Source organism: Taurulus bubalis (genome assembly GCF_910589615.1).
Source record: "Taurulus bubalis genome assembly, chromosome: 7".
Lineage (NCBI taxonomy): Eukaryota > Metazoa > Chordata > Actinopteri > Perciformes > Cottidae > Taurulus > Taurulus bubalis.
In genome coordinates, this window is record NC_136595.1 from 20,883,499 (window position 1) to 20,908,010 (window position 24,512).

The following is a 24,512-nucleotide window of genomic DNA, read 5'->3' on the forward strand; positions in this document are numbered from 1 at the left end:
AACGGTAAAACCAAACGGAGACGTTGTCTAATTTCTCTAAAGCCGTGTGGAATTGGCACCGGTATAAAGAAGCAACATTTTGTGTGCGTGAAAAAAAGGAGACATGGTGGATGTAAGCTGCAGCTGTTAAGGGCTCATCTCTCGCAACACAAAAGAGCGACAAGAAGGTAGCCAAGAGCCACAGTTGGGAGCCAGCAGCTACAAGACTGTAGAGATTTAAGAGCGGGGAAGAAGAAGAAAAAAAAGCAATCCTGAATGGAAGAGACGCAGACAAAGACATTTAGTCTCAACATAAATTGAGCTCCATAGTGAACATTTGTCTTGAACATTGAAATAGTGTTTATGTGCTCATCAGAGCGCATCTGCTCTTCATAATGAACGCATCGCCGTGTGACAGTTTCATTCAACCATAGGAGCTGAATTACATCTTTTATCAGCGCTAATGAAGATGCAGCATTATGTGCCGTTTTCACAACCACCTACCTGCAGAGATTATTCAAATCTGATTATTCAGATACTGAACATAAGAAACATGGCATTCCATTCTGCAGGAGAGAATGGGCAATGCAGTGAATAATCATAGTTTGGGGCTTTCTTTGAAGCAGTACATTAACTTACCGTGCAGCAAGGATCTAATCAATGATAGTTCTAAATCCTTTTGACTTATTGACTAGGAATGACAGCCCATATACAAATCTATTCAACTTTAAATGACAGTATTGTATTGCAAGTTAAATACATTGAGTTTGCTTTTATTAGCAGTAGTGATGCATTTTCAAACACTCAAATGATCGTGATAGTCCACTAAAAGGCAGGGTGGGTAATCTTGAGAAACTAGCAAAATTATGTTCGATTAAAAAAAAAAAAAAAAAAAAAAAAAGGAAAAAGAAAGAAAAGCCAGCTAACTCTTTTCCAATCAAAGTAGCTAGCAGCACTAGTTCCAAGAATTTCAAACAAATATCCAAAATGTTTTTGAAGACGTATTATGCTTTTTTTCTTCAGGTTTTGCCTTGCTTTTGTAATTATTTATTCCAAGGACTGAATTTCAAAAAACTAACAATATGTATTTTTAAAATGTTGTAACCTCAACATTCAGACTTAATATATTTTTTAATCACCTGGCAGTTTGTTTTGCTCGTTATTGATGGTGATATTTAAATATACAAAGTTTTTTTTTTTTTTTTTAGGATAGTTGAATTTCTGAAAGCCTTTACAAACATTGGTGCCAGTCGTCAAAAATAAAATAATGTTCATATGATGCATATATATTTTTAGAAATACCAATTACTGCACAGCAAAAATGTTTGGAATATTAAATTCCATTTGATTAAAAAAAATGTTTTAGTTGTAAATATAAGCATTTACACTTTTTCTGGTCACTGTACAAAGCACCGACCATTTTTACTATCATCCGACACCGACCCACCTCCTGCTGTTAATATCAGTATTTAAGTCACTCAGTGTTCATCACGTCAAGTCTTCAGATTTACTTCTTATGGAATTTATTCGTCTTCTTGTTGTTAGTCTTCTTGTTCCTCTTGCCAGCTCCTTGTGCCGCTTTTTCCGTCACAATGTGCTGGTACTTCTTTTTGTTGTTGCTGGTAAGACAAGAGGAAAGTACATTTCATACGTCTGCAGCACACACACACACACACACACACACACACACACACACACACACACACACACACACACACACAGGGTAGTCCTGACTAAATACTGGAGAGCAAACGAACACCAATGTGCTCACACAGGTCAGCGAGAGCTGCTGCAATGTACAGACTGTATTTTCATCTCCTTAATAAATATCGGGTTTTAATACATGTTAAATATGTGACAGCAGACACTGGAGCCTGGTATAGGTTTATGTCATACTATTCTCATATTTCATAGTTTAATCACTGACATAATAAAGCCACATCCAGTAAAAAGTTTTTGTCTTTTCTTTAATTTTTTCAACTTACTGTCTGAACTCGGCATCAGAGAGCAGCTCCTCCACCATCGTTCTCTTCCTCCCCTTCTTGGGAACACGGGAATGATAGAAGTCCACTGGGTTGTCCACCACCGTACCAACCTGTATCACATGCACACGTAAGAGTCACGCTATGTTCACACTACCAACCAAACAGCCAAGCGAGGCCAGCTTAATTGTTGCAGAGTCACGGGTGAAGTGTTGCTAAAGCGCTCCTTGGTGTAGTTAAGCCGTTAAATAGCACAACAAATTGGCTAACAGGGTAAAGCAAAGATATACGATTGGTTGATATTAATTTACCATGCAAATGTGCACACTTTAAAAACACATAAGTCTCACATAATAGACTAGAGTGGGAAAAAAAACAACCTTTAAATGGGTGGAAATTTACAAATAACTTTGTATGTAAAGCAGAAAGGGGAACAGTAGGACAGGATAGTGAAAGTTAATGCTTAGCAGGATATTCTGCCACTATCTAGTCCATAGAGTTTATTATTTTTGCAGAGTGAAAATATGGTTCGGAGGAAATGAATGAACCGCTTCAGATTTCTGGTCCAGCAAACATAATACGGACAATCCCGCACATTCAATTTATAGTAGTATTGCCGCTGCAAAATTCTGTTGCTTATCCAAACTACAGAACCGTGTAGTGAACTCTTTAACTTTGAAAATGAGGGGTAGGAGATTTATGTGTTTTCTACTGACCTGAAAATATTTGGGAAAGCCATCTCTGTCGTTCTTCTTGTAGAACCTCTTGGGATCCATGGCTCCTCTCATCTTCAGGACTTGGAGGTCCCCCTTCAGCTCTTTTGAGATCTCAGGGGCTTTCATATTAAACCAACCATCTCCTGTGGATTTCTCCCTCTCCGCCTGGAAAAAAAAACAGTGATCTCAATTATTTTAAAAAGCTACGGCTAAGCCATAAAAGCAAAGAATTTGAATAAAAACATCTGCTGTACTGTATTCATAGTTTTGCAATTTGGGGAAGGACGTTTCCACAAATGACCCAAGTGATACAACTTTAGCGGATAGAAGCACAGATAGTCAACAACAAAAAAAGAAAGCATAACTTTGTAAACTTACTTTGCGTTTCAACTTTAAGGCTTGTTTGGATTCACTGTACGGAGGCACTGCGTCCTTCTTCGCAAAGTCTGGTCCCATCACACTCTTCTTCATCACCTGTGGACAGCAACAAAAACTGCAACATTGAAAAACACCAACCTACCAACCCCTCCCTCGGAGATAAAAGGCTGACGTCTAAAAGAACCATGAATAACACCACCTCAGTGTTTTCTGAGTTACTCGCGCTTGCATAACTATAAAGTTCATTATTCATTCTGCATCACAGATCAACTTAAAAAAAAAATCCATCACTTATTTACCTCATCTTGGATCTTCCTTTCCTTTAGTTCTCGCAGGGAACCGGACACAGGTCTTGGTTTGCTGCCGTCAAAATTGACGTACAAGCCGCCAAGGTCCTTCACTCTGATGCCAGGATCAATACGGCTGGACCACTCGTTCCTGGAACAAATGTTTATTTGTTAAAACATCACTTATTTGGTGAGCTAGAGGTCCTAGTGGGTCGACATTTTGACAGAGCCACTTTTTTTTTTTCAGTCATACTAAGATGAGTTTATTGGCTGTTAGCTGTAATCTTCTCATCTGACTCAGAGAAAGCGAATAAATGTATTCCCAAAATGTATAACTACTCTGTTAAAGTTTTTTTCTCCAAAAGAACAATATTTTGTACATGTGTGTATTCCGAAGTGAATAAAGGCGGCCACCTTTCATATACTTACAACTGAGGATTTCTACTATAGAAAAGGAGTTCTGCATCATCATCGTCGTCCCCCTCCTCATCAATAAATTCCTCATCTTGGTTCTCCTGCTCCACTCTCTCTCCCTTTGAGGCGTCCTCCTCCTCCTCTGTTGGCCTCCCCTTGTAGTACTGTTCATCAGCCTCCTCTCCGGGCCGTGTGTCAATCATAAACCGTCCGCCAACGGATGCAGCGTCACGCTTCTGTGACGGTCCTGCTCTCTGGAATTCCAGATCCTCATTGACCTCCTCTACAGAAACTTCCCCCTCATCGTCGCCGTCTTCATCATCTTCATCCTCGCTGCTGTCCAGCAGGCTGATTATTTTTGTATTCTGAACGATGACATCTTTAGGCTGCGGTTCAGGGTCAGAATGCACTGTGATATTCTGCTGCTGGCTGGACGTCACCTGAATGGACTCAACTTGGACCTCATTGGAGTCGACCACCTCCAGGGCATCTATATTCAGGACCTCATTGGAGTCGACCACCTCCAGGGCATCTATATTCAGGACCTCATTGGAGTCGACCACCTCCAGGGCATCTATATTCAGGACCTCATTGGAGTTGACCACCTGCTGGGCATCTATATTCAATGTGCTGACTTCCATTTTCTCCTCCCCACCGGGCCCGGTTTCCACAGCAGCATCCTCATCTCCCTGTGGTGCGTGGGCGTCCACATCAGCTACTTCCACAGCTTCATCCTTCTTCTCAGTCTCCCCTGCGATTTCAGAAGCACTTTCACATAATGTTACTGGAACTGATTGACGAGGCTTTAACGGCTCTGGTGGCTGGGTTGTTTCCGGCATCATCATCTTCTCCGACGTATCTTCAGCACACGGCTCCTCCTGCTGGTGTCCGTCAGTCACTGCAGGTGTAATTACAGCTTCCTCAGCACAAGCAGGACAGTCTGATATCTTGGGAGACCCAGGGGGGTATTCATCTTCTGAAATGACAATTACTCCCTTTTCCACACTCTTTTTATTTAGTGTGAGCGCCATAGTATTCCCGCCTTCTTTCTCTTTTTCTTCCAACGTTTGGTTCCCATCTTCTGCCAACAGTGTGCAGTCTGCATCCTCAAGGATCACTGTACTTTCTAAGCAAGAGTCGTTGATTAAAGGGCTTTCAGCTTTTTCCATAACAACTCTACAGTCCTTAACTACGCTCCAAGCACCCCGACTGCTGCTCTCAGAGCCTGAGCGGCTTCTGCAGGGAGTCCCTTTGCTTCGCGTGGTGTAGGGGCTGCCCGTCTGGGAATGCGCGCCAGTCAGCTCACAGTCTGAGTCCACGGCTTTGGGACCGACCAATTGGGTCTTCCCCCGTCTACGATTCGTAATACTGTACATGGGCCCGGACTCAAACCCGTCAGAGTCGCAAGACAGGGGCTCACTGACGTCAACAGTAGCTGCTTCACTCTCTTCAGCTGCCCGGCTCAGTCGTGCTCTCGTGGCAGGGGATTGAGACCGTTGCGAGGTTTCTTCTAGGTGGATGGGGATCGGACCGGTTTGCCTTCTGGATCTCGTAGCTCTGCGGGTTGTGGACTTAGAAGCGTCTGCTCCCGAGACGCTGGATATGCAGCTGTCCGCATCTGAGAGCTCTGAGTCTTCAGTTTGTTGTTTGGCAGATGATCTATTGCAAGAAGTTTTTCTCTGACTTCTGGTGACTCTCTGGGATTCGACGTCTCCCACCTCAACATGAGATGGGTCAGGGATTTTGAGAACCGTCTTCTTTCTTGTGCTTCGACGGACACCGTGGTCAGCTTGTGATGCAGACACTGCAGAAGAGCACGATTCCACCTCAGAGGTCTCCCTATCTTCCTGACTTACTGTGCAGGGCTGTCTCCCCCTTCCCCTGGTGCGTGCCTTTGGTAGTTGTGTGTCAGGCAACGCAGAGCAGCAAGAGTCTACGTCTGATGTTTCTGCTTCGTGGATAGAGCCCACAGGAGTGCATGACTGCTCTGGACTGTGGAGTCTGGAAGCTCTGGTGCATCTTTTTAGCAGGGAGGTAGGTGGAGATGCTCCAAGTTGTCCCTCGTTTTTTTCAAGTTGGCTGCTGGTCTCCATCTGGGCATGTTGGGTGGGGCTCTCCGCTTGTTTAGCAGTGCTCCTGGTTCTCCGACCAGCAGATGGAGAGGCCTGTTTGAAAAAAATAAAATAATTATTTGTACAGCTGGTTCTATAACAAGCTCAATCCTAAAAGAGGAGGTAGGTTTACATTATAAAACGTGTTCTGTTTATCAACAAATTCCAGACCAAAACCAACAAATTGTCACATCGTCCGGTCTGTGGCTTCATGTCTACTGAAGACATTGCGGTCAAAAAATGGGTCACAAAGACATAGTTTCATCTTTAAAAAGAAAAATATTTGGGAACTGTATTTTTTTTTTCTTCTTCTGCAAACGTTACTCAGTCGGGCGTAAGTAGTGTGTTTGTTTGAGACTTTTTAAAGCACACATTTGGTGCTTGTGTCTAGTATTTGGGGCAGAAGGGCGATGTGTGTGAGTGCGAAAGAGAGAGATTGACCAAAAATGACTGTTTAATTGTAATGAAGGAAAAAAGTAATCCATCATTGACGAGTAGGATCTTTCAATCAATTTTAAACCACTCTAAGTCAGTTTAAGGACGTTAAAGGAGAGTTAAACTTATGCAAAACAGTATAAAAAATTGAAATAAAAAGACTCGGTAGTATGTGATTTATGCTGGATCCAGCGGATGGATTGAAAACGTGTCGGATGGATTTAGTTTCTTTAAATCATTCTTTAATCCAATACCATTCAAAGCTACATTGATGTTGGTCGATCAAACACGCAATTGCCGTCGAGTTTCGTCTGTCGTGGTACGTGATCGTTGTATCTAGTCAATATTTGCCTGTTTTCTCCACTTGCTTCACAATATCGAAACGTTTACAAACTCTGAGAGAAAACATGGTGCCCACGTGAAGTTTGAGCCGCTGCACACTCGGAAGCTAACGGACGCGTCACGCGCTCTCTTCTCCTCCAGCTGAAGCTTTCCCTGCTCTCTGAACATTGCCACGTTTAACCAACATATATCTGTCGTACGTACCGGGACATCGGATGACTGATCGGAGTTTGTTCTAGTTGGGGAGTACACGCGTACTCCTCTCCTGGTGGCCACCATCTTGCATGCTGCTCCAACGCTTGCTAGCTCCTCACACTTCCGGTGTGGGAGCTGGACTCGACTAGTCGATCAACAGAAATAAGATACAGGCCAGACAAGTTGATCGCAGAGCGGTGATCCAACTTCAAGTCGTGATGGTGGGACAACTGTTCAGGTCTTTTAAAGTAATGTTAAGTTACTTACTACATTAAGTACTTAATTGGATGTGTTGCTAAAGAAAACATACGAATTATTCGCTAAATACAGTTTGTTCAAAAGAAAAAAAATAGTAAAAGTGCATAATGGAGACAACCCCGTGTGCGTTGAACTCAGACTGTTTTACTGTATTTTTTGTGTGCAGTCGCCTTTTTAATGTTAAAGTTGCTGGAGGTTGTACATTTAACAGTATCCGCTTGTATCCTACTTTGTATATACATCTATATTATATAAATAACGTTTTTAAAATAAGAACATTATCAGTCAAATACATGTGTAGCAGAAGTATCCCTAACCCAGAAACTCAGTGCAATGCAATTTGAGAATACACTTTGAAACGGTATATTTCAATTAACAATAAAAACAAATACAATTGTTTTTTTAATTAACTTAAATTAACACAACTATTTTACAGCAAGCCCATAACTCAACTGAGAGCTTTAGGTTGCCCTTCTTCTTCATTACTTCAGCGCTTTTCTTTGAAACATCAACATCTTGATTGTATAATAAAAAAACAAAATGAATAAAAGGGGTATTCCATCTTTTAAATATTTTACACCAGTGTTTACGGTAAAACATAACTTTCATGATTTTAATAAAGCCAATTCATGATATACAGATATATGACAACATTAAATATGATTACAGTACAACAGATAAGTTGTTGTCATGAGATTAACTGGATCCAGTCTGGAAAAACAACCATGATTCTTATATAGAAACATCTTCCTCAGAGTTAACATTTTAACATCTCCTTGACACGGTGCTCCAGTGCTAACAACAATGCATATAGCTATGCATTGGTCAATCTCAAAATATTGCTGTACTTTCAATCCTCAAATTAATCTCATGAGCACAGTAGTGGGTAAACATGGTCAGAAAAAAAATGACTGATAAAATAAAGTTGCATATATTTATAGTTGTCTTCTTCACCAATTACAGCCGATCAGCATCCTAAAATAAACATCTTATATGTAGTTTGATTTGAATTAGCACATCTTTTATTTCCTCAATAGAAGAACCGATTGCAACAATAAACTTTTTTCTGATATTTTTCCGCAACCGCTTTAAAATGTTTGGAATCATTCTGGGAAGAAAAAGAAATCTCTTCCTTTGACTTTTCATTCAGACCAATATATTTAAAGCTTGATTCACACAGACAAGGGGAGACAACGCAGGTATGAGGACAGGAGAAGAAAAAGATGAGGCACTTCAAGTCAGAACAAGGTTAAGGAACCATCACCTTGGATCAAAGTTTAGCAACCGCCATTTTCCATCATTAACGCAGCCTCTACGGTGTTGATAAATGGCTGATTGGTCAATGCACTAGTCATCTGTGAAACTCTCACTTTCACAGTACATTCTCTTAAAACAGACACTCGAGTTGATATTGCATGTACATCTCCTATTTTTGATCTCATGAGACGAGGGTAATGAATACCTGCATCAGTTAAAATGAAGAAATGGTACATACATAAAATAGAACAATGACTTCAAGACTCATGGTGAATGGCAGCATCCATTATTCAGAGCTATTACTTTGCATGTTTTGTGTGTACGTCAACGAAAAAGGAGGAAAATGGCTTCATCCATGGCTTCTTCTATAGTGGGTGGGGTGTGCTAGGGGCTCGCTTTCTTCGCACTGACAAGGTAGCCCTTAGCCTTGATAATGCCCCGGCTCTTAACAATAATGGAGTAGCGAAGGACCCACTCCAGCCTCCAGTCAGCAATGTTCAGGTCCTGCGTTCCCTCCTGCACCACCTCCTGGAATGTGGCTGCTGACATCAGCTCTGTGGAAACATGAAACCAAAAGAACTCATTTAAAACTCGTGAAAAAAATGACAGGTACAAGTAACTGTGCAGCTTACGCAGTGCAAGTAACTTACACACACACACATCTTTATAAAAAAAAAAAAAAAAAAAAAATCCTCTGTGCACACATGCGAATGTAGTAACAGAATTACTGCGTGTTCCCAGCTGTATGTGTTCACCTGAGAGTCTAACCGAGGCCTCTGTCATTTACCACAACACCTGGGCACTGCAGCTTTCGCAGGAGTATATTTATTTGGGACCATTTTCAGCTGTGCATTACTCTACATTTAGTGTTTTAGTAATTTCGCCAGAAGGACACTGGTGGACACTTTGTGGAACTGCCTCAAAATAAAATAAACTACCCATATTTTACGATAATGTTGAAACATGTCACAATTGATGTGTTTTTCGGACAACAATAGAGGTCTATGTCACTAAGGAGTACGATGTATTATATAAGTAAATACAACTTTGTCCCTTGCTGCAAATTTGTGATATTGGACCATAAATTCATATTTTTGACTTGGTATGCCTGGCTTTTTCTACATAGACTATATTTGCTAATTGGATGAATTCACTGTTGGTTTTGGTCTTTTGATGACATTGGTTGCCAATTTGTAAAATATAGAATATCACCCTTCAATGTAAAATTAGGCACAGAAAACACATCATTTGGAACTACTCAACTCTTTTCTTTAACTTTGTTTGCATTAAGAAACTTAACTACAAACCCATCTGACTGACAGAAAAAAAAATGAATATTTTTTTTAAATTTTACCTTTAGAATCGTTGTGCGTGAGCAGCTGGATGTCAAACTCCTTGGCAAAGGCTGTGAGCTCAGGAGGCATCACACAGCAGGAGGCCAAGTTAAACTGGTTACTGCTGGGCTTCACCTGTGCAGGAGAGGGTATGTAGTCAACGACAGCCGTGGTTTGGTTCAACATAGGAAATGGCACAGTGGTAGACTGGCCAAAAGTTCATAAGAGAAAAACACATTACTGCTTTTGTAATGTATAAATTCAACATATTATAAAAAGTCAACATATATGTTGCCTTTAAAATCATTTAACGAATAAAGCCTGATTGAATTTCTGAATTGGCCCCTGACAAATTTTAGAATTTGACCAAATTTCTGCGTTCTGGGTTGTCATTTGAGTCAATTCAGTTGGAGGAGGTCACGACACCCGATTAATTACCTGACAATCAACGATCGTTTTGATTTTTGGCATTATAGACATTTTGTTTTGGTACATTTTGTCAGAGCTTGTGTCAAATGCCAAAATACCACGTGACAGTTTTGAATGTACTGTAGTTTAACTTTAAGGAATATTAGTGGGATTAAATACAGTTTAAGGTTCTGGCCATGTAGAAAGGTACATTTAAATGTGTAGTATAATTAAACAAAGTACACAACAAATGTAACATGATAAAGTGTCTGCCCAGCTCAGAAATTAAACAAATTAAGGTTCACAGCCACAAGATTTCCCACTAACCTGGGCCCAGTTGTAGAGCTGTTCCAGCAAGTCCTTGTCCAGGTCAGAGGTGCCGATAGCAGCAATCTTCTGGCTCCTGACCAGAGCCTCCAGCTCCTTCCAAGCTGGCTGAAGGTGGGCCAAACTTTGGGTGTCACTTTCCAAGGGCCACGGCGGCGCTATGATAACAGAGTCAAGCTGGGACACTGCCAGCGTCTGGCAGACTAGGGATCAAAGCCGTAACACAAGTAGAGTTCAGTTTCCTAAAAATGGCGGTACTTAAAAACAAAAAGCTACATCAAATTTCAGCTGAAGAGATTTAACGCTCACCCATCTCCACTGCATCTCTGATAGAGGATTGAAGCGACTCACACAGGAACAGCTTGACTGCGAAAAGAAGCCATGAACATGTCATTCCTCCAAATACTGCAGTTGTTTTCTAGTTTCTAGTCAAGTCTTAATCATTCGTACCATTTATTAACTTTTCACTTATCACTTGTTTATTGGGTATGCTCTGATCAATGCATCAGTCATCATACAAATGACTTAACAGAGATGATAGGGCCGGGCGATATGACGATATACATAGTCAAAACAATATAAATATGTCTATCTCATATTTTTCTATATCGTTAACGTGTGGCCAAACTGCATTATGACAGAATTAACGTCATTTGCCCGGCGCTTTACGTTCTGATCTTTACACATCAGGGAGAAGCTGGAGTGAACGGTCAAACAAGCAGAGCTCGAACCCAAACAGGGGCTACACTAATATAGCATAAAATAATCCTGTGCAAAGTTTGTACTTGTACAGGACTTGTGTAAATGTACTTAGTTATATTCCATCAGTGCTAAAACAAGGGCAAAATTGTTTACAAGAGCACAAAGTTCTTCGTAGATTTAGCCCAGTGCATCAGATTGATGGATTTAACTTTAAAATGTACATCATTTTCTCCCTAAAAGGGTCTGACGTTCACCCACCAGTGTCTCATAAAATCCTGTGGCAAACACTGCAGTACCGACCTGAAACCCTCAGCTCATCTCTCTCTTCGGGCGTGATAGCGTCAGTTGCCTGGGGAATGGAGCAGTCCAGTGTGTCTGGAAAATCCTGTATGACAAGCACTTCATTTAGAGACGGCATGTGTATTGTGAACTGAAATATCCAATATTGATGGCTTCATCGGTCTCTTGAAATATTGGCTTTTGACCCTTAAACAAATGACAGGACAGACAGAAACCTTACAGAAAGCCACAATGTTATATTTGGCATCTTATGTGCACCGCTGAAAATGAGCGGAGAGTTTCTTCCACTGATGGATTTTGAAAGTCATTATTAAAAAGGTTCCCTGTGGGGATTTCTTGTAAACAAACAGAAGTTATGTTTACATTCAGTGTTACTCACTATTGAGCATTTAGCCTTGATGTCTAACAAATGTGATGAATGCATTTCCTTCATCATACATTTTCTGGAAAGCTGATTTTTCTAAAAAGTTTGAAACCTGAATAGTTTACATCCATGTTTGAGCACCTAGTCTTCTTCTTGCCTGCCTTTCAAGCCATTGCTGCTTATATGTGTGCATTACCGCCACCTGCTGATCAGTGGAATACTGGTACACCATTGGCAGAATGTTTTAACATAACAAGACCCACTCAGAAGAACTGCTCGATTCAATTTCATTCAGGCAAAAAGCAAACGAAAATATAGATTGGAAGGATTGGTCTAATTATTTTTTTTTGGTATACATTTGTTAAAATGTTTCACCAACACATGGGAAAATAACATTTTAGACTGATCTGTCGTGAGGAATTTCCTCTAAATGGTCTCATTCAGGGTTTTGTTTATTAAACTTTATTTTATTAAATGCAATTTTTATTTAAGGAGAAATATGAAGAAGAGATTGATTTATTACAGTTCTCTTCAGGTGAATATGACGTGTCAGCAAATTCCCATCACATTTACATCATGAAGTGCATGGTTAAAGACTGTTGGCATAACAGGATGAGAACTTCATAAAAATAACAATCTTTACAACATGGATTTGTTACAGAGCATCAAAAAAGTGTCTGTGTTTATCTGCCAGTAATTTAAACCCAACACAGCCTGAAGCCCACTCAGGAGCTCATGCGCTTCCTATTTACCAGCCCTCAGTTCAACTCTTTCAAACTTCCCCCATCCCCATTTGAGTCCCGTGGGCGTGGTATTACAAGTTGTTCAGCAGGAACGGTGGCTCACTGCGTGAGATCCTGCATAGTTTTAAATCTCCATTGCAGTTTTTGACAGAACATGTTAGTTTGATGAACACAGATGAAATAATATTGCATTCTAGAAATCCTATCACAGTTATTGTACAAAAACCCTACGGCAAAGTTTCTGTACCTCCACCCACCCCACCCCTACAGACAGACGCACATTTGGAATGGCGCCTTTGGCAGGCAGCATTGCATGAACATTCATCATGACAGCTTCTTTTCAGTAAGGCTGGAGGCAACCTTTGATGTTCATCTCTATAGTCATTTTATTTTCCTAAGCACTGGAACTTTACTGCCCAACAGCTTTACTCACATACTGCTGGTCTGGCCATAACTGAACGTCAATGCAAATACTATGGTTCATTTCTCGGTGTAAAACAAACAGACATGCAAAACTGGTATGGAAGAGCCTGAATTAGATGTACTACAAAACATCCTGAACCCAACGACACTACATGAAAACAGTCAACGTCTCCCCACCTTTGATGGCGGCTTTGTTGTAGAAAACCAATCACTAAGCGTGGCTTGAATGCAGTCTTGAAGCTGAAATATCAAACAGAAAAACAATTGTAAATGAACATCTATGAAACATGCATATTTTCAGTAAGGCTTGGCGGAAGCTTTTTATCCTCAGCAGGCCTCTCACCAACATCTGGATAGCTGTGACATGCTGCCTATTCGGGCTGTATTGTGTTTTAACAATTAAATCAGTGAGACAAATATCATAATGTCACAAATCGGCTCAAAGACAGGAGACACGTCACGTTTAAGTGCTGACAAAAGTTTTATTTAAAAAGCATAACTATTACAGAAGGACGAGCGCGGGGTGAGGAGGCCAGCTGCATCAGTAGTATCAGAAGTCTATGGATGAGTGAGAAATCTCCGTGTGAGTGCAGAAGACAATAGAAAATGTCAAGGTGTCCGGCCGAGCACAGGGAGTGGCACAGTTGGTTGGGTTAAAGTTCAGAATAGAGTGAACTGACGATACAGCATTGAATTAATACAATTAATTATGTTCTGAAGCACATTCCTGCTGTATGTAATCTTAATATTTTCCTTTTTGTTGTGGTATGTCATATATAGTATACAGGGCACTACATGCCAAAACAGATGTGGGATAAGTCAAAAATGGGCCCTCTGACATCTCAGTCTAGCTCAGGTGATATCATCACAACAATAACAAGCTATGAGATGAACTTTAGACTAAAGTACCTCATGACCCTGAGCCCGAATTACAACCATACCTTGGAGGAAATCAGCAGGTGAGGTTTCATATCTTAAAACATGGAGGGATGTCTCTGAAGCAATTAGGAACAATAAACAGGTCTGACCAAAACCCTTTTAAGAAATCGCTGCCAAACATTTAAACTTAAAATAACTACATTGAACATCTTGCCAAAACAAGTGGTCGATTAATGGATTAGTCACCCATCCATTCTGATAATTAATTAATTGACAGAGTCATATATTAGGCAAATTGACCAACATTCAGTAATTACATATTTATTATGAGGATGTTCAGCATTCCCCATACACGTAATATATTTGGGTTTTAGAAAAGAAGCCATTTGAAAACGTGAATTTGGGCTCTGGGAAATTATGATTGCAATTTTGTATTTTATAGAACATTTAGGTTCAATTTATGAATGACACGTAACAATAAGTGTCGAGTAGTGGCTCGAACAAACACTTATAATACTAAAGCACCTGCCTCCAGGTGATGCAAATCACCTGTTTGCTCTTCCCAGGCTTCACTTTTAACAAACAGTAGGTTTTATGGGAGCAGCTGGTACACTTGTATGTGAGCCAGTTACATATTTAGCCAGGTAACATTAACCTACCGTTAACTTAAAAAAAAAGGCTAAGCTAATGAGCTAAACTGTCACACAAACGCAACACAACAAAGCTGACTTACATCCGTGGGTTTCATTTATACAGGTTTCGGGTGTCTCACCTCCTCGCTGGGAGAGCCCGGGCATTTCTTTTTCAGACGACTTCGGTTGACCAAGTTGCCGGTGTGCAGCCGGAGAGTCTTGGCGTGGCTCAGCAACATCGTCGCCTCGCTGGTCGTGTTGGTGTTTTGAGGATCCATGTGGTTCTCGGCAGCAGAGCTAACGAGTTGCTAAACAGCGTCCGCGTGCGTTCACTCCGATAAAAACCCCGGCAGCGACTGTAACGGCTGAGCTCGCGAGCAAACAATAGCGCAGCCCTCCCACACGACTGCTGTAAAAACTATGAAGTCAGGATGACTTGCACTCGGTGGGTTGACTGACTTTCTGGTTTGGGTGGTTGCTTAGAAGGCTGTTATGGAGGGGAGCCGGTCGGTCACGCCCACACGGAGCTGTCGGTGAATGTCCCGTAAAACCCGGTCCGGTTAGGGCGGAGTAACGGGCTACATCTATGGCCCGGAACCGGATCCATGGGATGGACTTTTACGTAATGGATGCAGTTCTCATTTCTGACCGCTAGATGGTGGTGTAGTGTTTCTAATGATTTTTCTCAAGCAGCGATGAGAACGTTGTGTATAACAATCTTACGCTGAATACTTAACTATATTAAAGTACTGTACTTGAGTACAATTTTAAAGCACCTGGACTTTATTTAAACACTTTCTACTTTCAACACCACCACTTTTGCCTTATAGGATTGCTTTTAATCTGCTGCTCTTGTATTCTATTTTTACTTTTATTTTAGTTCTATATACCTCTAACTATTTATTTTTCTGTTCCTGTGTCGTTGCAACAACCAATTTTCGCCTCTGAGGACCAATAAAGGCTTATCTTATTTCATCCTCTAATCCACAACATCCATGGGGCAATATTGTACTTTACACACATTCTTTGCTGATGAGGTTTCACAGAACACAGCAGAACACAAAAGTACACACTTTTAGGAACAGTTGAACCTGTTAGCACAAAAAGAAAGTGTTTGGATTTGATATGGAAAAGAGTCCTGGCCTCAACCTCATCCAACAGCTTTGGGACCGTCTGGATCGCAGACTGCATCCGGGCCTCATCGCCCAACATGAGTGGCTAACCTCACTGCCACTCGTGTACCTGAGTGAACTCCTTTAAAAAGCCTTCCTAGAGGAGTGGATGCTGCTATAGCAGCACATTAGTGTCCTTTTTGTTTTTGAACGAGATGTTACCAATTACGGAACGGTGTAATGTTAGTCTTTTCACCTACTTCTATAGCCTTAGAATGTACTTCAACCACAAGGTAGCTGGTTCGATCCCCAGTCTCCCCATAGTATTGCATGTTGAAGTGTCCTCACGGCAGCACACTGCTCCTTAATCACTAAGGATGGGTTAATTAAATGCAGAGAATAATTTCCCCAAGGGGATTAATAAAGGATACTTTCTTATTCTTCTTTTTACTTAACTTGAATCTGTAAAACACATGCTTCAATATATTACAGATAGACCTGCAGTAGCTCACATTTGTTAGTTGGTCGACCCACATTCTAACATAATTTACAACGCTGCTCAGTGTTCTTGATTCAGACAACATCATCAAGTCAAGTGAACACTGACATTTGGAAGCAATCAAACAAAGAGAAAGTAAACTATATTACATTTTTCTTCAGAACATATTTCTTTTCAGACCTCACAAGAGACCGTACTTACTGAAAACTATTTCTTCCGAAGAAAATATTGAGGACACTGAGGTCACTATGAAGTCACATTTTACAACTGTTAAAAGTTAACACATGTTGGGCTTTAATTGGGCTGTTCCTATATTTTTTAGAGTAGGAATTATAGTAGAAATACTGAACAGTTAAAAATAAATAGAATATAAAAGGTACAAATAGTTAATACATTTTCTGAGAGGATCAGGTGTTGTTGTGGTCTGATGAAGGTTGTTTAAGGTTGAAGGGCCCAGGCGCTCCCACCCCTTTCTGTTTCTATTTTAACCACTCTAATACAAATATACTTGCACTTGCATTTGCACACAATTACGCACAATCACCCACATATGTTGTCACTTAATTTAAAATGAACTTGTAATGAAGCTTGGAAACAATATTCATCATACATATTCAGTATATGGGCTTCCTGACAGCCCACCTTTCCTTCTCTCTGTGTTTATTTCTTTATCTTGAATGTTCATTACTCAGGAAACTGATTAATTTAGCAGCACCAAAGTAAGCAATGTGCAGGTCTGACCTTTTTACAGTGGTGCAGGAAAATAATTGACCAAGAACGCCACAGAGTCCTAGAAGATATGGATAACAATGCAAAGGGACATGAAGTACATACCATTATAGATTTAGCATTCCTTATGAATAAGATTTGACGCAGGGTGGTCCTGAGAAAGGGTTGCAGCTGTAAAAGGAAGAGATGGGGATAACCAATTGTACATGGGCCCTGTTCATAAAATGTAAAGTATGCCTAATAGACACACAATAAACCAACGTTGGAAGGGATCCTACATCTGGAAAGCTTCAGTGCCTTCAGATTAGATCAGCCTTTGTGTGAGGAAGTATCCGTCCAGCTGTATTGAAAGGCACTGACATCTCTACCAGGTGCAGAAGTATTACACACCTGACCACCAAAACAATCCAGAATTTAAAATGCTATCATTAAAGCATTGCATTATTATTTTTGCACTGTATATATCCATCGCCACCAATGTATCTCAATGTGCTGAATGTGAGACCAAAGTGAGGAAAACATTAGCCTTTGGTGGTCATTCATTGTCCTCAGTGGGTGTGCAATTACATCAAGGTACTTGGGTGGTATTGACGTCTGTGTGCGTGTGTGTGTGTGTGTGTGTGTGTGTGTGTGTGTGTGTGTGTGTGTGTGTGTGTGTGTGTGTGTGTGTGTGTGTGTGTGTGTGTGTGTGTGTGTGTTTATGTGTGGTGGGAGTATGATTTTATGGGATTCAGTGATCAAATTTCACTTCTACTGAGCAGTTGCAAAACTTGGAGAGTTGTTGACATAATAGAGTAGGTGTGGTGAAGGAGGGAGGGCATATCAAGTGTGCACTATATTAGAGAACAGAGCAACGACAAGCGGCACTGGTCAGAAGGTTCTCATGCCAGCACATCCTGCGAAAGATTGAATGTGAGCAGGTACGTCCCTTTTGAAACAACCTCAACCTTCATGTTGTTGGTGCTTTTGTATTCTCTATTGTTTAAACATGTTGCTGTATGTTCCAAGTGGTGAGTTTAATAAGAGATAACTGCAGAGAGAATCCAGCCATAATTTATCACAAACACTTGGTTTCTTTAAAACGTCTCTCAGCATGCGCAAGATAAAAACAGCTGCACACAGCTGGAAAACAGAAGACGATTTGAACATTCTTAATGAGGGGACATGACCTTTTTCTTTCACAAGAGCTCAGAGGGGTTTGTGATGGCAAATATGACATCAACGTTCAAAATGTGCAAGAGGGAGGTGGGAATCTGTTTTCTTCTGCTCTGTGATTGAATGCTTGTGTCTTTGCAGTGATCCACTCAACAAGAGCAACAGCAGCCACAGCCATGAAGTCCCCCGCTCTGTTCTTACTGCTGATCCTCTCCTGCATGTACCTGAGTATTGCACAAGGTAAGTGGAACAAATCAGATTGGATTTACAAAAGAACTATTAAATTATAAAAGCAAATGTGATTTGTTTGCCAATATAACCGTGCTTTAAAAACAAAACAAAAAAAAACTTTCTTCATTGATAAATCTAAATGGAATTTGCCATTTCAACATTCCTATTGCTGATTTATACTTTTTATGTGATCACTGCAGCTTATAGCTGACCTTTCAGTAGCTTCTTTGCAGATAAACCTTCGAGGCATTACCAATTGACGGACGGGGCACAGTATAAAAACTAAATTTTTGCAATTTCCCCCCAAAATAAAGTGATATAAAGAAAATAATTGCATGTTAAACTTTTTGGGAAATTACTGCATGTTTATGTAAAAAAAGAAATCATTATAAAAATATGTTTAAGTGACAAATTATGTTATCAAAATGGCATACATTAAAAACCCTTCAAACCAATTACAACTTAGTTAGTAAGTGGCTACTTGCAGTGAGCAGGAGTGTAGCCAGGATTTTAGAAATATAAGAGGTGCATCTTATTTATTCTATTAATGGTTTATTTCCATTTTCTTAACATTTTCTTTTTCCCACTGTGAAGGTCTAAATGCTATTTCAAATTCTTCTCCATGCACAGAATACAAAAAATACTGAATCAATCATCTATCAGCCTCCTGCTGTTTCTGAACTTAATGATCTGAAATAATACTACTAATATGTGCAGAAGAAGCTGTCACATAAAAAACACGTAGTTACATTAATGGTGAAATTAGCCTGTAAAAAATGTGCAGCTTTGGCTGTAAATACCTGCTGGATCTTTTTATTCATAAGTGCTATAATAAATCAGATGTGTATGTGTGTGTGTGTGTGTGTGTGTGTGTGTGTGTGTGTGTGTGTGTGTGTGTGTGTGTGTGTGTGTGTGTGTGTGTGTGTGCGTGTACATATAACCTCGAGTTACCATTGTTAAAATTGAGCTTTATTGCTTTCTTCATGGACCCTAACTATTGTATAAATTAAGTGATTGCTTTGTTTCTTTGTTTGAGTGCCATCTTTAAATCTCTCTATCTCTCTCTTTCTCTTTCTCTCTCTCTCTCTCTCTCTCTCTCTCTCTCTCTCTCTCTCTTTCTTTCCAGGCTCGTATGGCAACTGCTGCCTCGGCTATCTTCAGAGGATGCCAGAAAAGATAAAGAAAAACATTGAAAGTTACAGGATGCAGGAAACAGATGGCGATTGCAACATCAGAGCTGTTGTGTGAGTAACAAATTGTATGTTTTTCATTGTTGGCACTTAGCGAGCGTTTTGGTTATCTACATTGTTGAAACTTTCCACTTTAATAAGTTGGCAAAACTAATGGAAAAAGAAACAAACTGCTTACTGAGCATATGATTGATCCAAGCTTCGAGCAGATATTTTAAATAACTGTTGTCTCTGAACTTGATGGTCTTAAATAATAATACTAACGTGTTCAGGTTTCTGATGAAGAGGAAGCCGTCACATAAAAAACAATGGACTCGCTGTGCCAATCCAGATGACAGTTGGGTCCAGGAGCTGATGAGAAATCGGAAATTGGTAAAAAAGTTACACAACACACTCTCACAATGATAAACGTTCATTCCCTGCAGAGAAACTCAGTGACTGTGATCATGTAAATCTTTACCGTACAACCTTTGTCTCTGTAGACCACTTAAGGAGAGAAACAAGAAAGGAATGAGCGAGAGGAGAGCAGATGTTCCACCTCCGGTTCGGCATCATATATCACCTTTAACCACATGGATTTTGGAGTTTCACTAAGTATTTCCTGTGCTGACAAATAATGTACATGTGCACAGTTCACTATAACACAGACATACTCTCAATGTTATTGCCAGTATAGTGAAATTAATGTATATGAGCCACCACTATGACCATAGTTCATTTCTCTGTGATATGTAGCGCCTGCTAGGAATGAGCCACTGGTGACAGCTTTGAAATGTATTTGTTGTTTGTGCTGTGTGTGGGATATATATCTAAAAGTGGGGATACGTTGAACGTTTTTTTGTATGACAGATTTCCATATGTTTATATTAGCATTATACTTGTATTTTGTGTCCTTCTGTATCAAATAAAGAGGCAACACAAACCAAACTCTGGTTTTCTATATTAGTTTATGATGACGCAGGAAACGCCAAGATGTTTTACATCAGTTCTGTTATGATTTGGTGATGCAATGGTTGATTTTAGGGGATACAAATGCACCATTCCTCCCTGATGAGATCTTAACTGAATATTCATGGAAGCAGGCTCATATTTAGTCCAGTAATCTCCCACAGTCTGCATTTGGCATCAGCTTGAACCAATAATTAACTACATGAGTCATCCGTCCACAATATAAAACGTGGCTCTATTGACAGTTGATCTAAAAAGCTGTTTTTCATTGGCATGGTGATAACAATAGTAAAACATTGACATGGAAGTTAAAGATGTACCATGTCTGTCAAGATTCTCAGCCATCCAGATTAAGTTCAGTCTGTATTGAAACAATGCTCAGGCTCCCATGTGGACATTGAAACAGGTGTTGTGTGCTGTAATCCTTTCATCTTGTTCATACTGGCTGTGAAGTGATCCCTTTATAATGAGCTTCAGTACCATTGATCTACAGTCTTCATTTCGTGCAAAGATGTATTTCAAATGTATACAAAGTTAGGCTTTCGTTGGACCGCTGTTGCTTCCAAGTTCCTATCAAGAACCGTGCACACGGCACTCTAGATGGCAGCTTCATTACTGGTCTCATACTGGAATGTTACCTGGCCCAGTTCACTCGTTGTAGGTTGATGAAACAGCTTTCTTTTGGGAAATTAACCATGTGAGCACAACAGCCTGGATCTGTTTGGGTCCCTGGGCAGTTGCCCATTTTTCTAGTTGGTAATTCAGTCTATCTAGAAGTTGAAGGAAACTTGGTTTGTGTTTAAGTCTTGTAAATGTTTCCCTACTCAGCCAAGACACCGCTCATTTGTCAGTACTAGATGGATGAATTATGAAATGTCCTAAAACGTCATCAACAAGTTAGGGGTGTCATAGCGGCTTAGAGGCAAACACATGAACCGTCTAAACCACGATGTCCAAATCCAGCTGAGAGGCTTTGCTGCATGTCCCCACTCAGCTCTCCGTCTATGCTTCCTATTTATTCCTCGACTATATCAATAAGAAGCGAAACATGCATAAACACTTAAGCTGTGTCAGTGTTTTTGCAGTTAGTATACAACGTTTAAGATTCTGACGAATAAACTGCATAAACAAACGGCAGCAATGTTCTTACAACGATGTTGTTTGTTTTCAGAGGTATTTTGGAGCCGTTTTACCACCATCCATCTGCCATTACTTTTAATGTCCTACAGCTGTGAGAAGCTCCTCCATTTTCTTTGCTGCATTGCATTGTGGGAAGTCAAGCATTTCCCAAGTATGCATGTTTTTTAGTCGAGTTTTCCGGTGTGAATACACTAAAGGTTGGCTTAGAATGAGTTTGGAACATGGATTTAGGAGACAGTTAGGCAATCTGCCATGTTCACGTATTATCCAACATTAGTGTAAAATCACAATTTAGTACTTAGAAATCCTGACCCCTGATTCAGTTTCATTTCAAAAATGCTTTTTTTGTTTTAATAACTGAAAAAAAGAATAATAAGGGAAGGAAAGACTAGATTGTGTGCACTGTGCCAATCAAATCATTTAGAAACTCAATTATATTTGATGTGGGAGGGCTTTTGCTGGAATAATGTGAGCAGATGTGATTTATTTCTCAGAAACACTCCCTCCAATTTATGACTGTAAATGTCAGTGCCCGTAAATCAGAAGATTGTTTGTCTAGCAGGCTAAAATCCTGCAGATAACATGTTGTCTCCCAGTTCTGCTTCATTCATCAAATGTAGGCAACATACTTTAGCGTGAGAGTAATCGAGTTCCGGTCTCTCGTACTGCAGGCACGGTCCAGAACAAGAAACCAGACCTTAACATTGAAAACAAAGAGCCCGTATTGGCGCTAGTCCTTGTTTTTCACTCCATGAAGCATTAACAAAGCGCTAATCACTTACCAGGGTGTCACAGTTGACCCTCTTTTGGATTCAGATTGCTGATGTGAAAACAGTTCATGTGGACTGCAGTTGAGTACAGCCCTGATGCTGTTCCTCATCATCAGTTAGGGGGAAAAAAATAAAATAAGACGTGTTAGAAAATGAGAGATGTGTTAGATCTCGCTCCAATTGTACCCTCTTTAAAGGACATTTATGCTTTCTTGCCTTTCTCTTGAACAAAACATAAGGAGTGTTTTTTAACACCGGCAGTTATTGATTGTAAACACTATAAAGCTAAACTGGTTATGCATTAATACATGTAAATAAAAAGACCAAACTTAGTGGTTCAACTGCCGACACATGGAACTTGCTCTACTAAATAGTTTTGGGTAAGAGTGAAACTCTCTGCAGCCGCATTCATCCCCTGGTGCTCAGGTTCAAGAAGGTTTATATAAGGCAAAGTGGTTACTCTTACGCAACCATCTCAAATGTGCTTTTATAAACTGTCATTCATCCAAAGCTCAAGACAGTTCTTTCACTGCCAAGTGCAATCATAAACAAACGCTGACTTGTTTTACGGGTGACGTCTCGGCTTCCCATGATAATCCCAGAGGTTAAGAAAGGCACACAAAGAAAGAACAAGGTGTACATGAACGTGAAAGAAATGCATAGGAGGAGATGCTTACTTTCATGGTCAAAACTTTATGTCACTCATCACTTTAATTTTAATCAGACACAGGTTTGTGACTGGGTCAAACAAAATATTGTATTAAATCATGACATGGGATTGTTTCTTAAATCTTTTGTGGCATATACATCAGATTTTAAACTCCATGATTATTCCCCCAAAAAATCAGCAATATCATCATCTGGTTTGATTGAAGGATTTACAAATCTGTTATGTTTTGGTTGCAGGATTTAAGTACTGAGCTAAGGGCAACATGTCATTCTGCCACCTTTGATCACCTCAAAGTAAATGATTTATTCTGGTTTAAAACAACCTAATCTCCCTCAATGCATCCATCCCCTTTTGAAACAGGATCTGCAGACAGATACTGTTGGTTGTTTAAGTTTCATTATGACACAACTAGTCACTGCATCATGCATAAGATCCTGCAGTTACATGATGATAACTGATAACAGTGATTTTCACACGAGTCATATTGAGCAAGAGCAGGCTTTTCTAAATAAACAGCGAGTCGAGACTCCTTCTTGGCACTCGAAGGGGCCTTGATCATTTGTCTGCTCTTGCCCACACAATATCAACACATTCTTGTGTGGAAAAGCTGCGGGCTGCAGGTTCAACACTTTATTGCAAAATGTGACGCTTCTCATAGTGTCAATCACTAATAAGAATGAATGTGCATGCAGACACTGGCAGAATTGGCGCTAAATTGAGAGGTGACGGTAAAAGGCAAAGAGCGATGTCTGGCTCACGGAGACTGTCGTACCCTCGAGGGGAATTCACAAGCGAAAGGTGAAGTGGAAGTGAAGGTTCATTTGACTTCACAGATTGAGATTAATTCAAGTGTCACAGTCTTAAAATAACTCACAGTTTAATGCATAACCCTGAAGAATTCACAAATGCATCATATTTCCTTTTCAGCACTTTTACAGAAAATGCTTGAGATGGCTCCAAAATCAGTTCCTGCAAACTGGCTCAAACGGGAATGTTTTTTAAACTTTAGGATAAGCCTGCATATTTCAAGCTCTCAGTGGAAATCTCTCTGTAGTTAAAATCCTAGCTAGAGTCTTGCATGCAGCAGAAAAATACATTCATATTATCATGCTGGAAGGAAAGATGAGGAGATTTAAGAAGAATATTTCAGAATGAATGTTTGAAAATACTGTTATTTTGATTAATTAATTTAGTCTTACCCATTGCTATAATTATTAATACAGAGTAACATGAACTTCAGCTAGAACTCATTAAGGGTTTATACATATTGCCTTAAAACATAAGCAAACATTAGCACATCAATTATAGATGTTCACTAAATTATTATAAAACTGCGCAAAATGTAAAACAATCTGTGTGCTCCAGACTTTTTGTGATAATCATGAAATATGCCAAGTATTTACAAACATTTTGAATAAATATCTTTATGAATGAAGGCATTTTAGGCATCTGTTTTTGTTTAAAACAAAAAAGCACATTTAGGTTTGTTTCATTTTGTCTTATGTTCTGGCCACACATGGTCCTAATTTTATTCTTTGCCTGATGTAACCTTTTCCCCAGACAATATTCTATAATCTCAGGTTTCATTTCTGTTACGCACGC

General features: G+C 40.0%; 3 protein-coding genes across 3 annotated transcripts; 1 reads left to right on the forward strand and 2 right to left on the reverse strand.

Moving 5' to 3' along the window:
• Positions 1-1,066: 1,066 nt before the first annotated feature.
• dnttip2 (deoxynucleotidyltransferase, terminal, interacting protein 2) lies at positions 1,067-6,923 on the reverse strand (the record flags this gene model as incomplete). Its single annotated transcript, XM_079220786.1, has 8 exons — positions 1,067-1,598; positions 1,965-2,074; positions 2,678-2,842; positions 3,056-3,151; positions 3,355-3,493; positions 3,772-4,235; positions 4,362-5,921; positions 6,849-6,923. The coding sequence occupies 8 exons, from the start codon at positions 6,921-6,923 to the stop codon at positions 1,487-1,489; spliced, it is 2,721 nt and encodes a 906-aa protein (XP_079076912.1). The 3' UTR covers positions 1,067-1,486.
• Positions 6,924-7,682: 759 nt separating this feature from the next.
• On the reverse strand, positions 7,683-14,850 carry gclm (glutamate-cysteine ligase, modifier subunit). The gene is made up of 7 exons (XM_079221357.1): positions 14,607-14,850; positions 13,133-13,195; positions 11,426-11,510; positions 10,733-10,789; positions 10,424-10,626; positions 9,709-9,823; positions 7,683-8,908 (listed from the first exon to the last, which is right to left on the reverse strand). Exons 1-7 carry the CDS (start codon positions 14,742-14,744, stop codon positions 8,739-8,741), a joined length of 831 nt encoding a protein of 276 aa, XP_079077483.1. The 5' UTR covers positions 14,745-14,850; the 3' UTR covers positions 7,683-8,738.
• Positions 14,851-17,697: 2,847 nt separating this feature from the next.
• On the forward strand, positions 17,698-20,303 carry LOC306739271 (C-C motif chemokine 21-like). Its single transcript, XM_079221247.1, has 5 exons — positions 17,698-17,718; positions 18,103-18,201; positions 19,319-19,436; positions 19,655-19,754; positions 19,865-20,303. Exons 2-5 carry the CDS (start codon positions 18,138-18,140, stop codon positions 19,871-19,873), a joined length of 291 nt encoding a protein of 96 aa, XP_079077373.1. The 5' UTR covers positions 17,698-17,718; positions 18,103-18,137; the 3' UTR covers positions 19,874-20,303.
• Positions 20,304-24,512: the final 4,209 nt, after the last annotated feature.

Bases quoted from the DNA above. Each gene is read 5' to 3' on its own strand.
- gclm (XM_079221357.1), bottom strand. From the start codon at position 14,744: ATGGATCCTCAAAACACCAACACGACCAGCGAGGCGACGATGTTGCTG. The intron at 9,824-10,423 runs GTTAGTGGGAAA...TCTCCTGCACAG, and splicing joins AGCTCTACAACTGGGCCCAG to GTGAAGCCCAGCAGTAACCA. The intron at 8,909-9,708 runs GTAAAATTTAAA...ATGTTTCCACAG, and splicing joins CACGCACAACGATTCTAAAG to AGCTGATGTCAGCAGCCACA.
- LOC306739271 (XM_079221247.1), top strand. From the start codon at position 18,138: ATGAAGTCCCCCGCTCTGTTCTTACTGCTGATCCTCTCCTGCATGTAC. The intron at 18,202-19,318 runs GTAAGTGGAACA...CTTTCTTTCCAG, and splicing joins GTACCTGAGTATTGCACAAG to GCTCGTATGGCAACTGCTGC. The intron at 19,437-19,654 runs GTGAGTAACAAA...TAACGTGTTCAG, and splicing joins TGCAACATCAGAGCTGTTGT to GTTTCTGATGAAGAGGAAGC.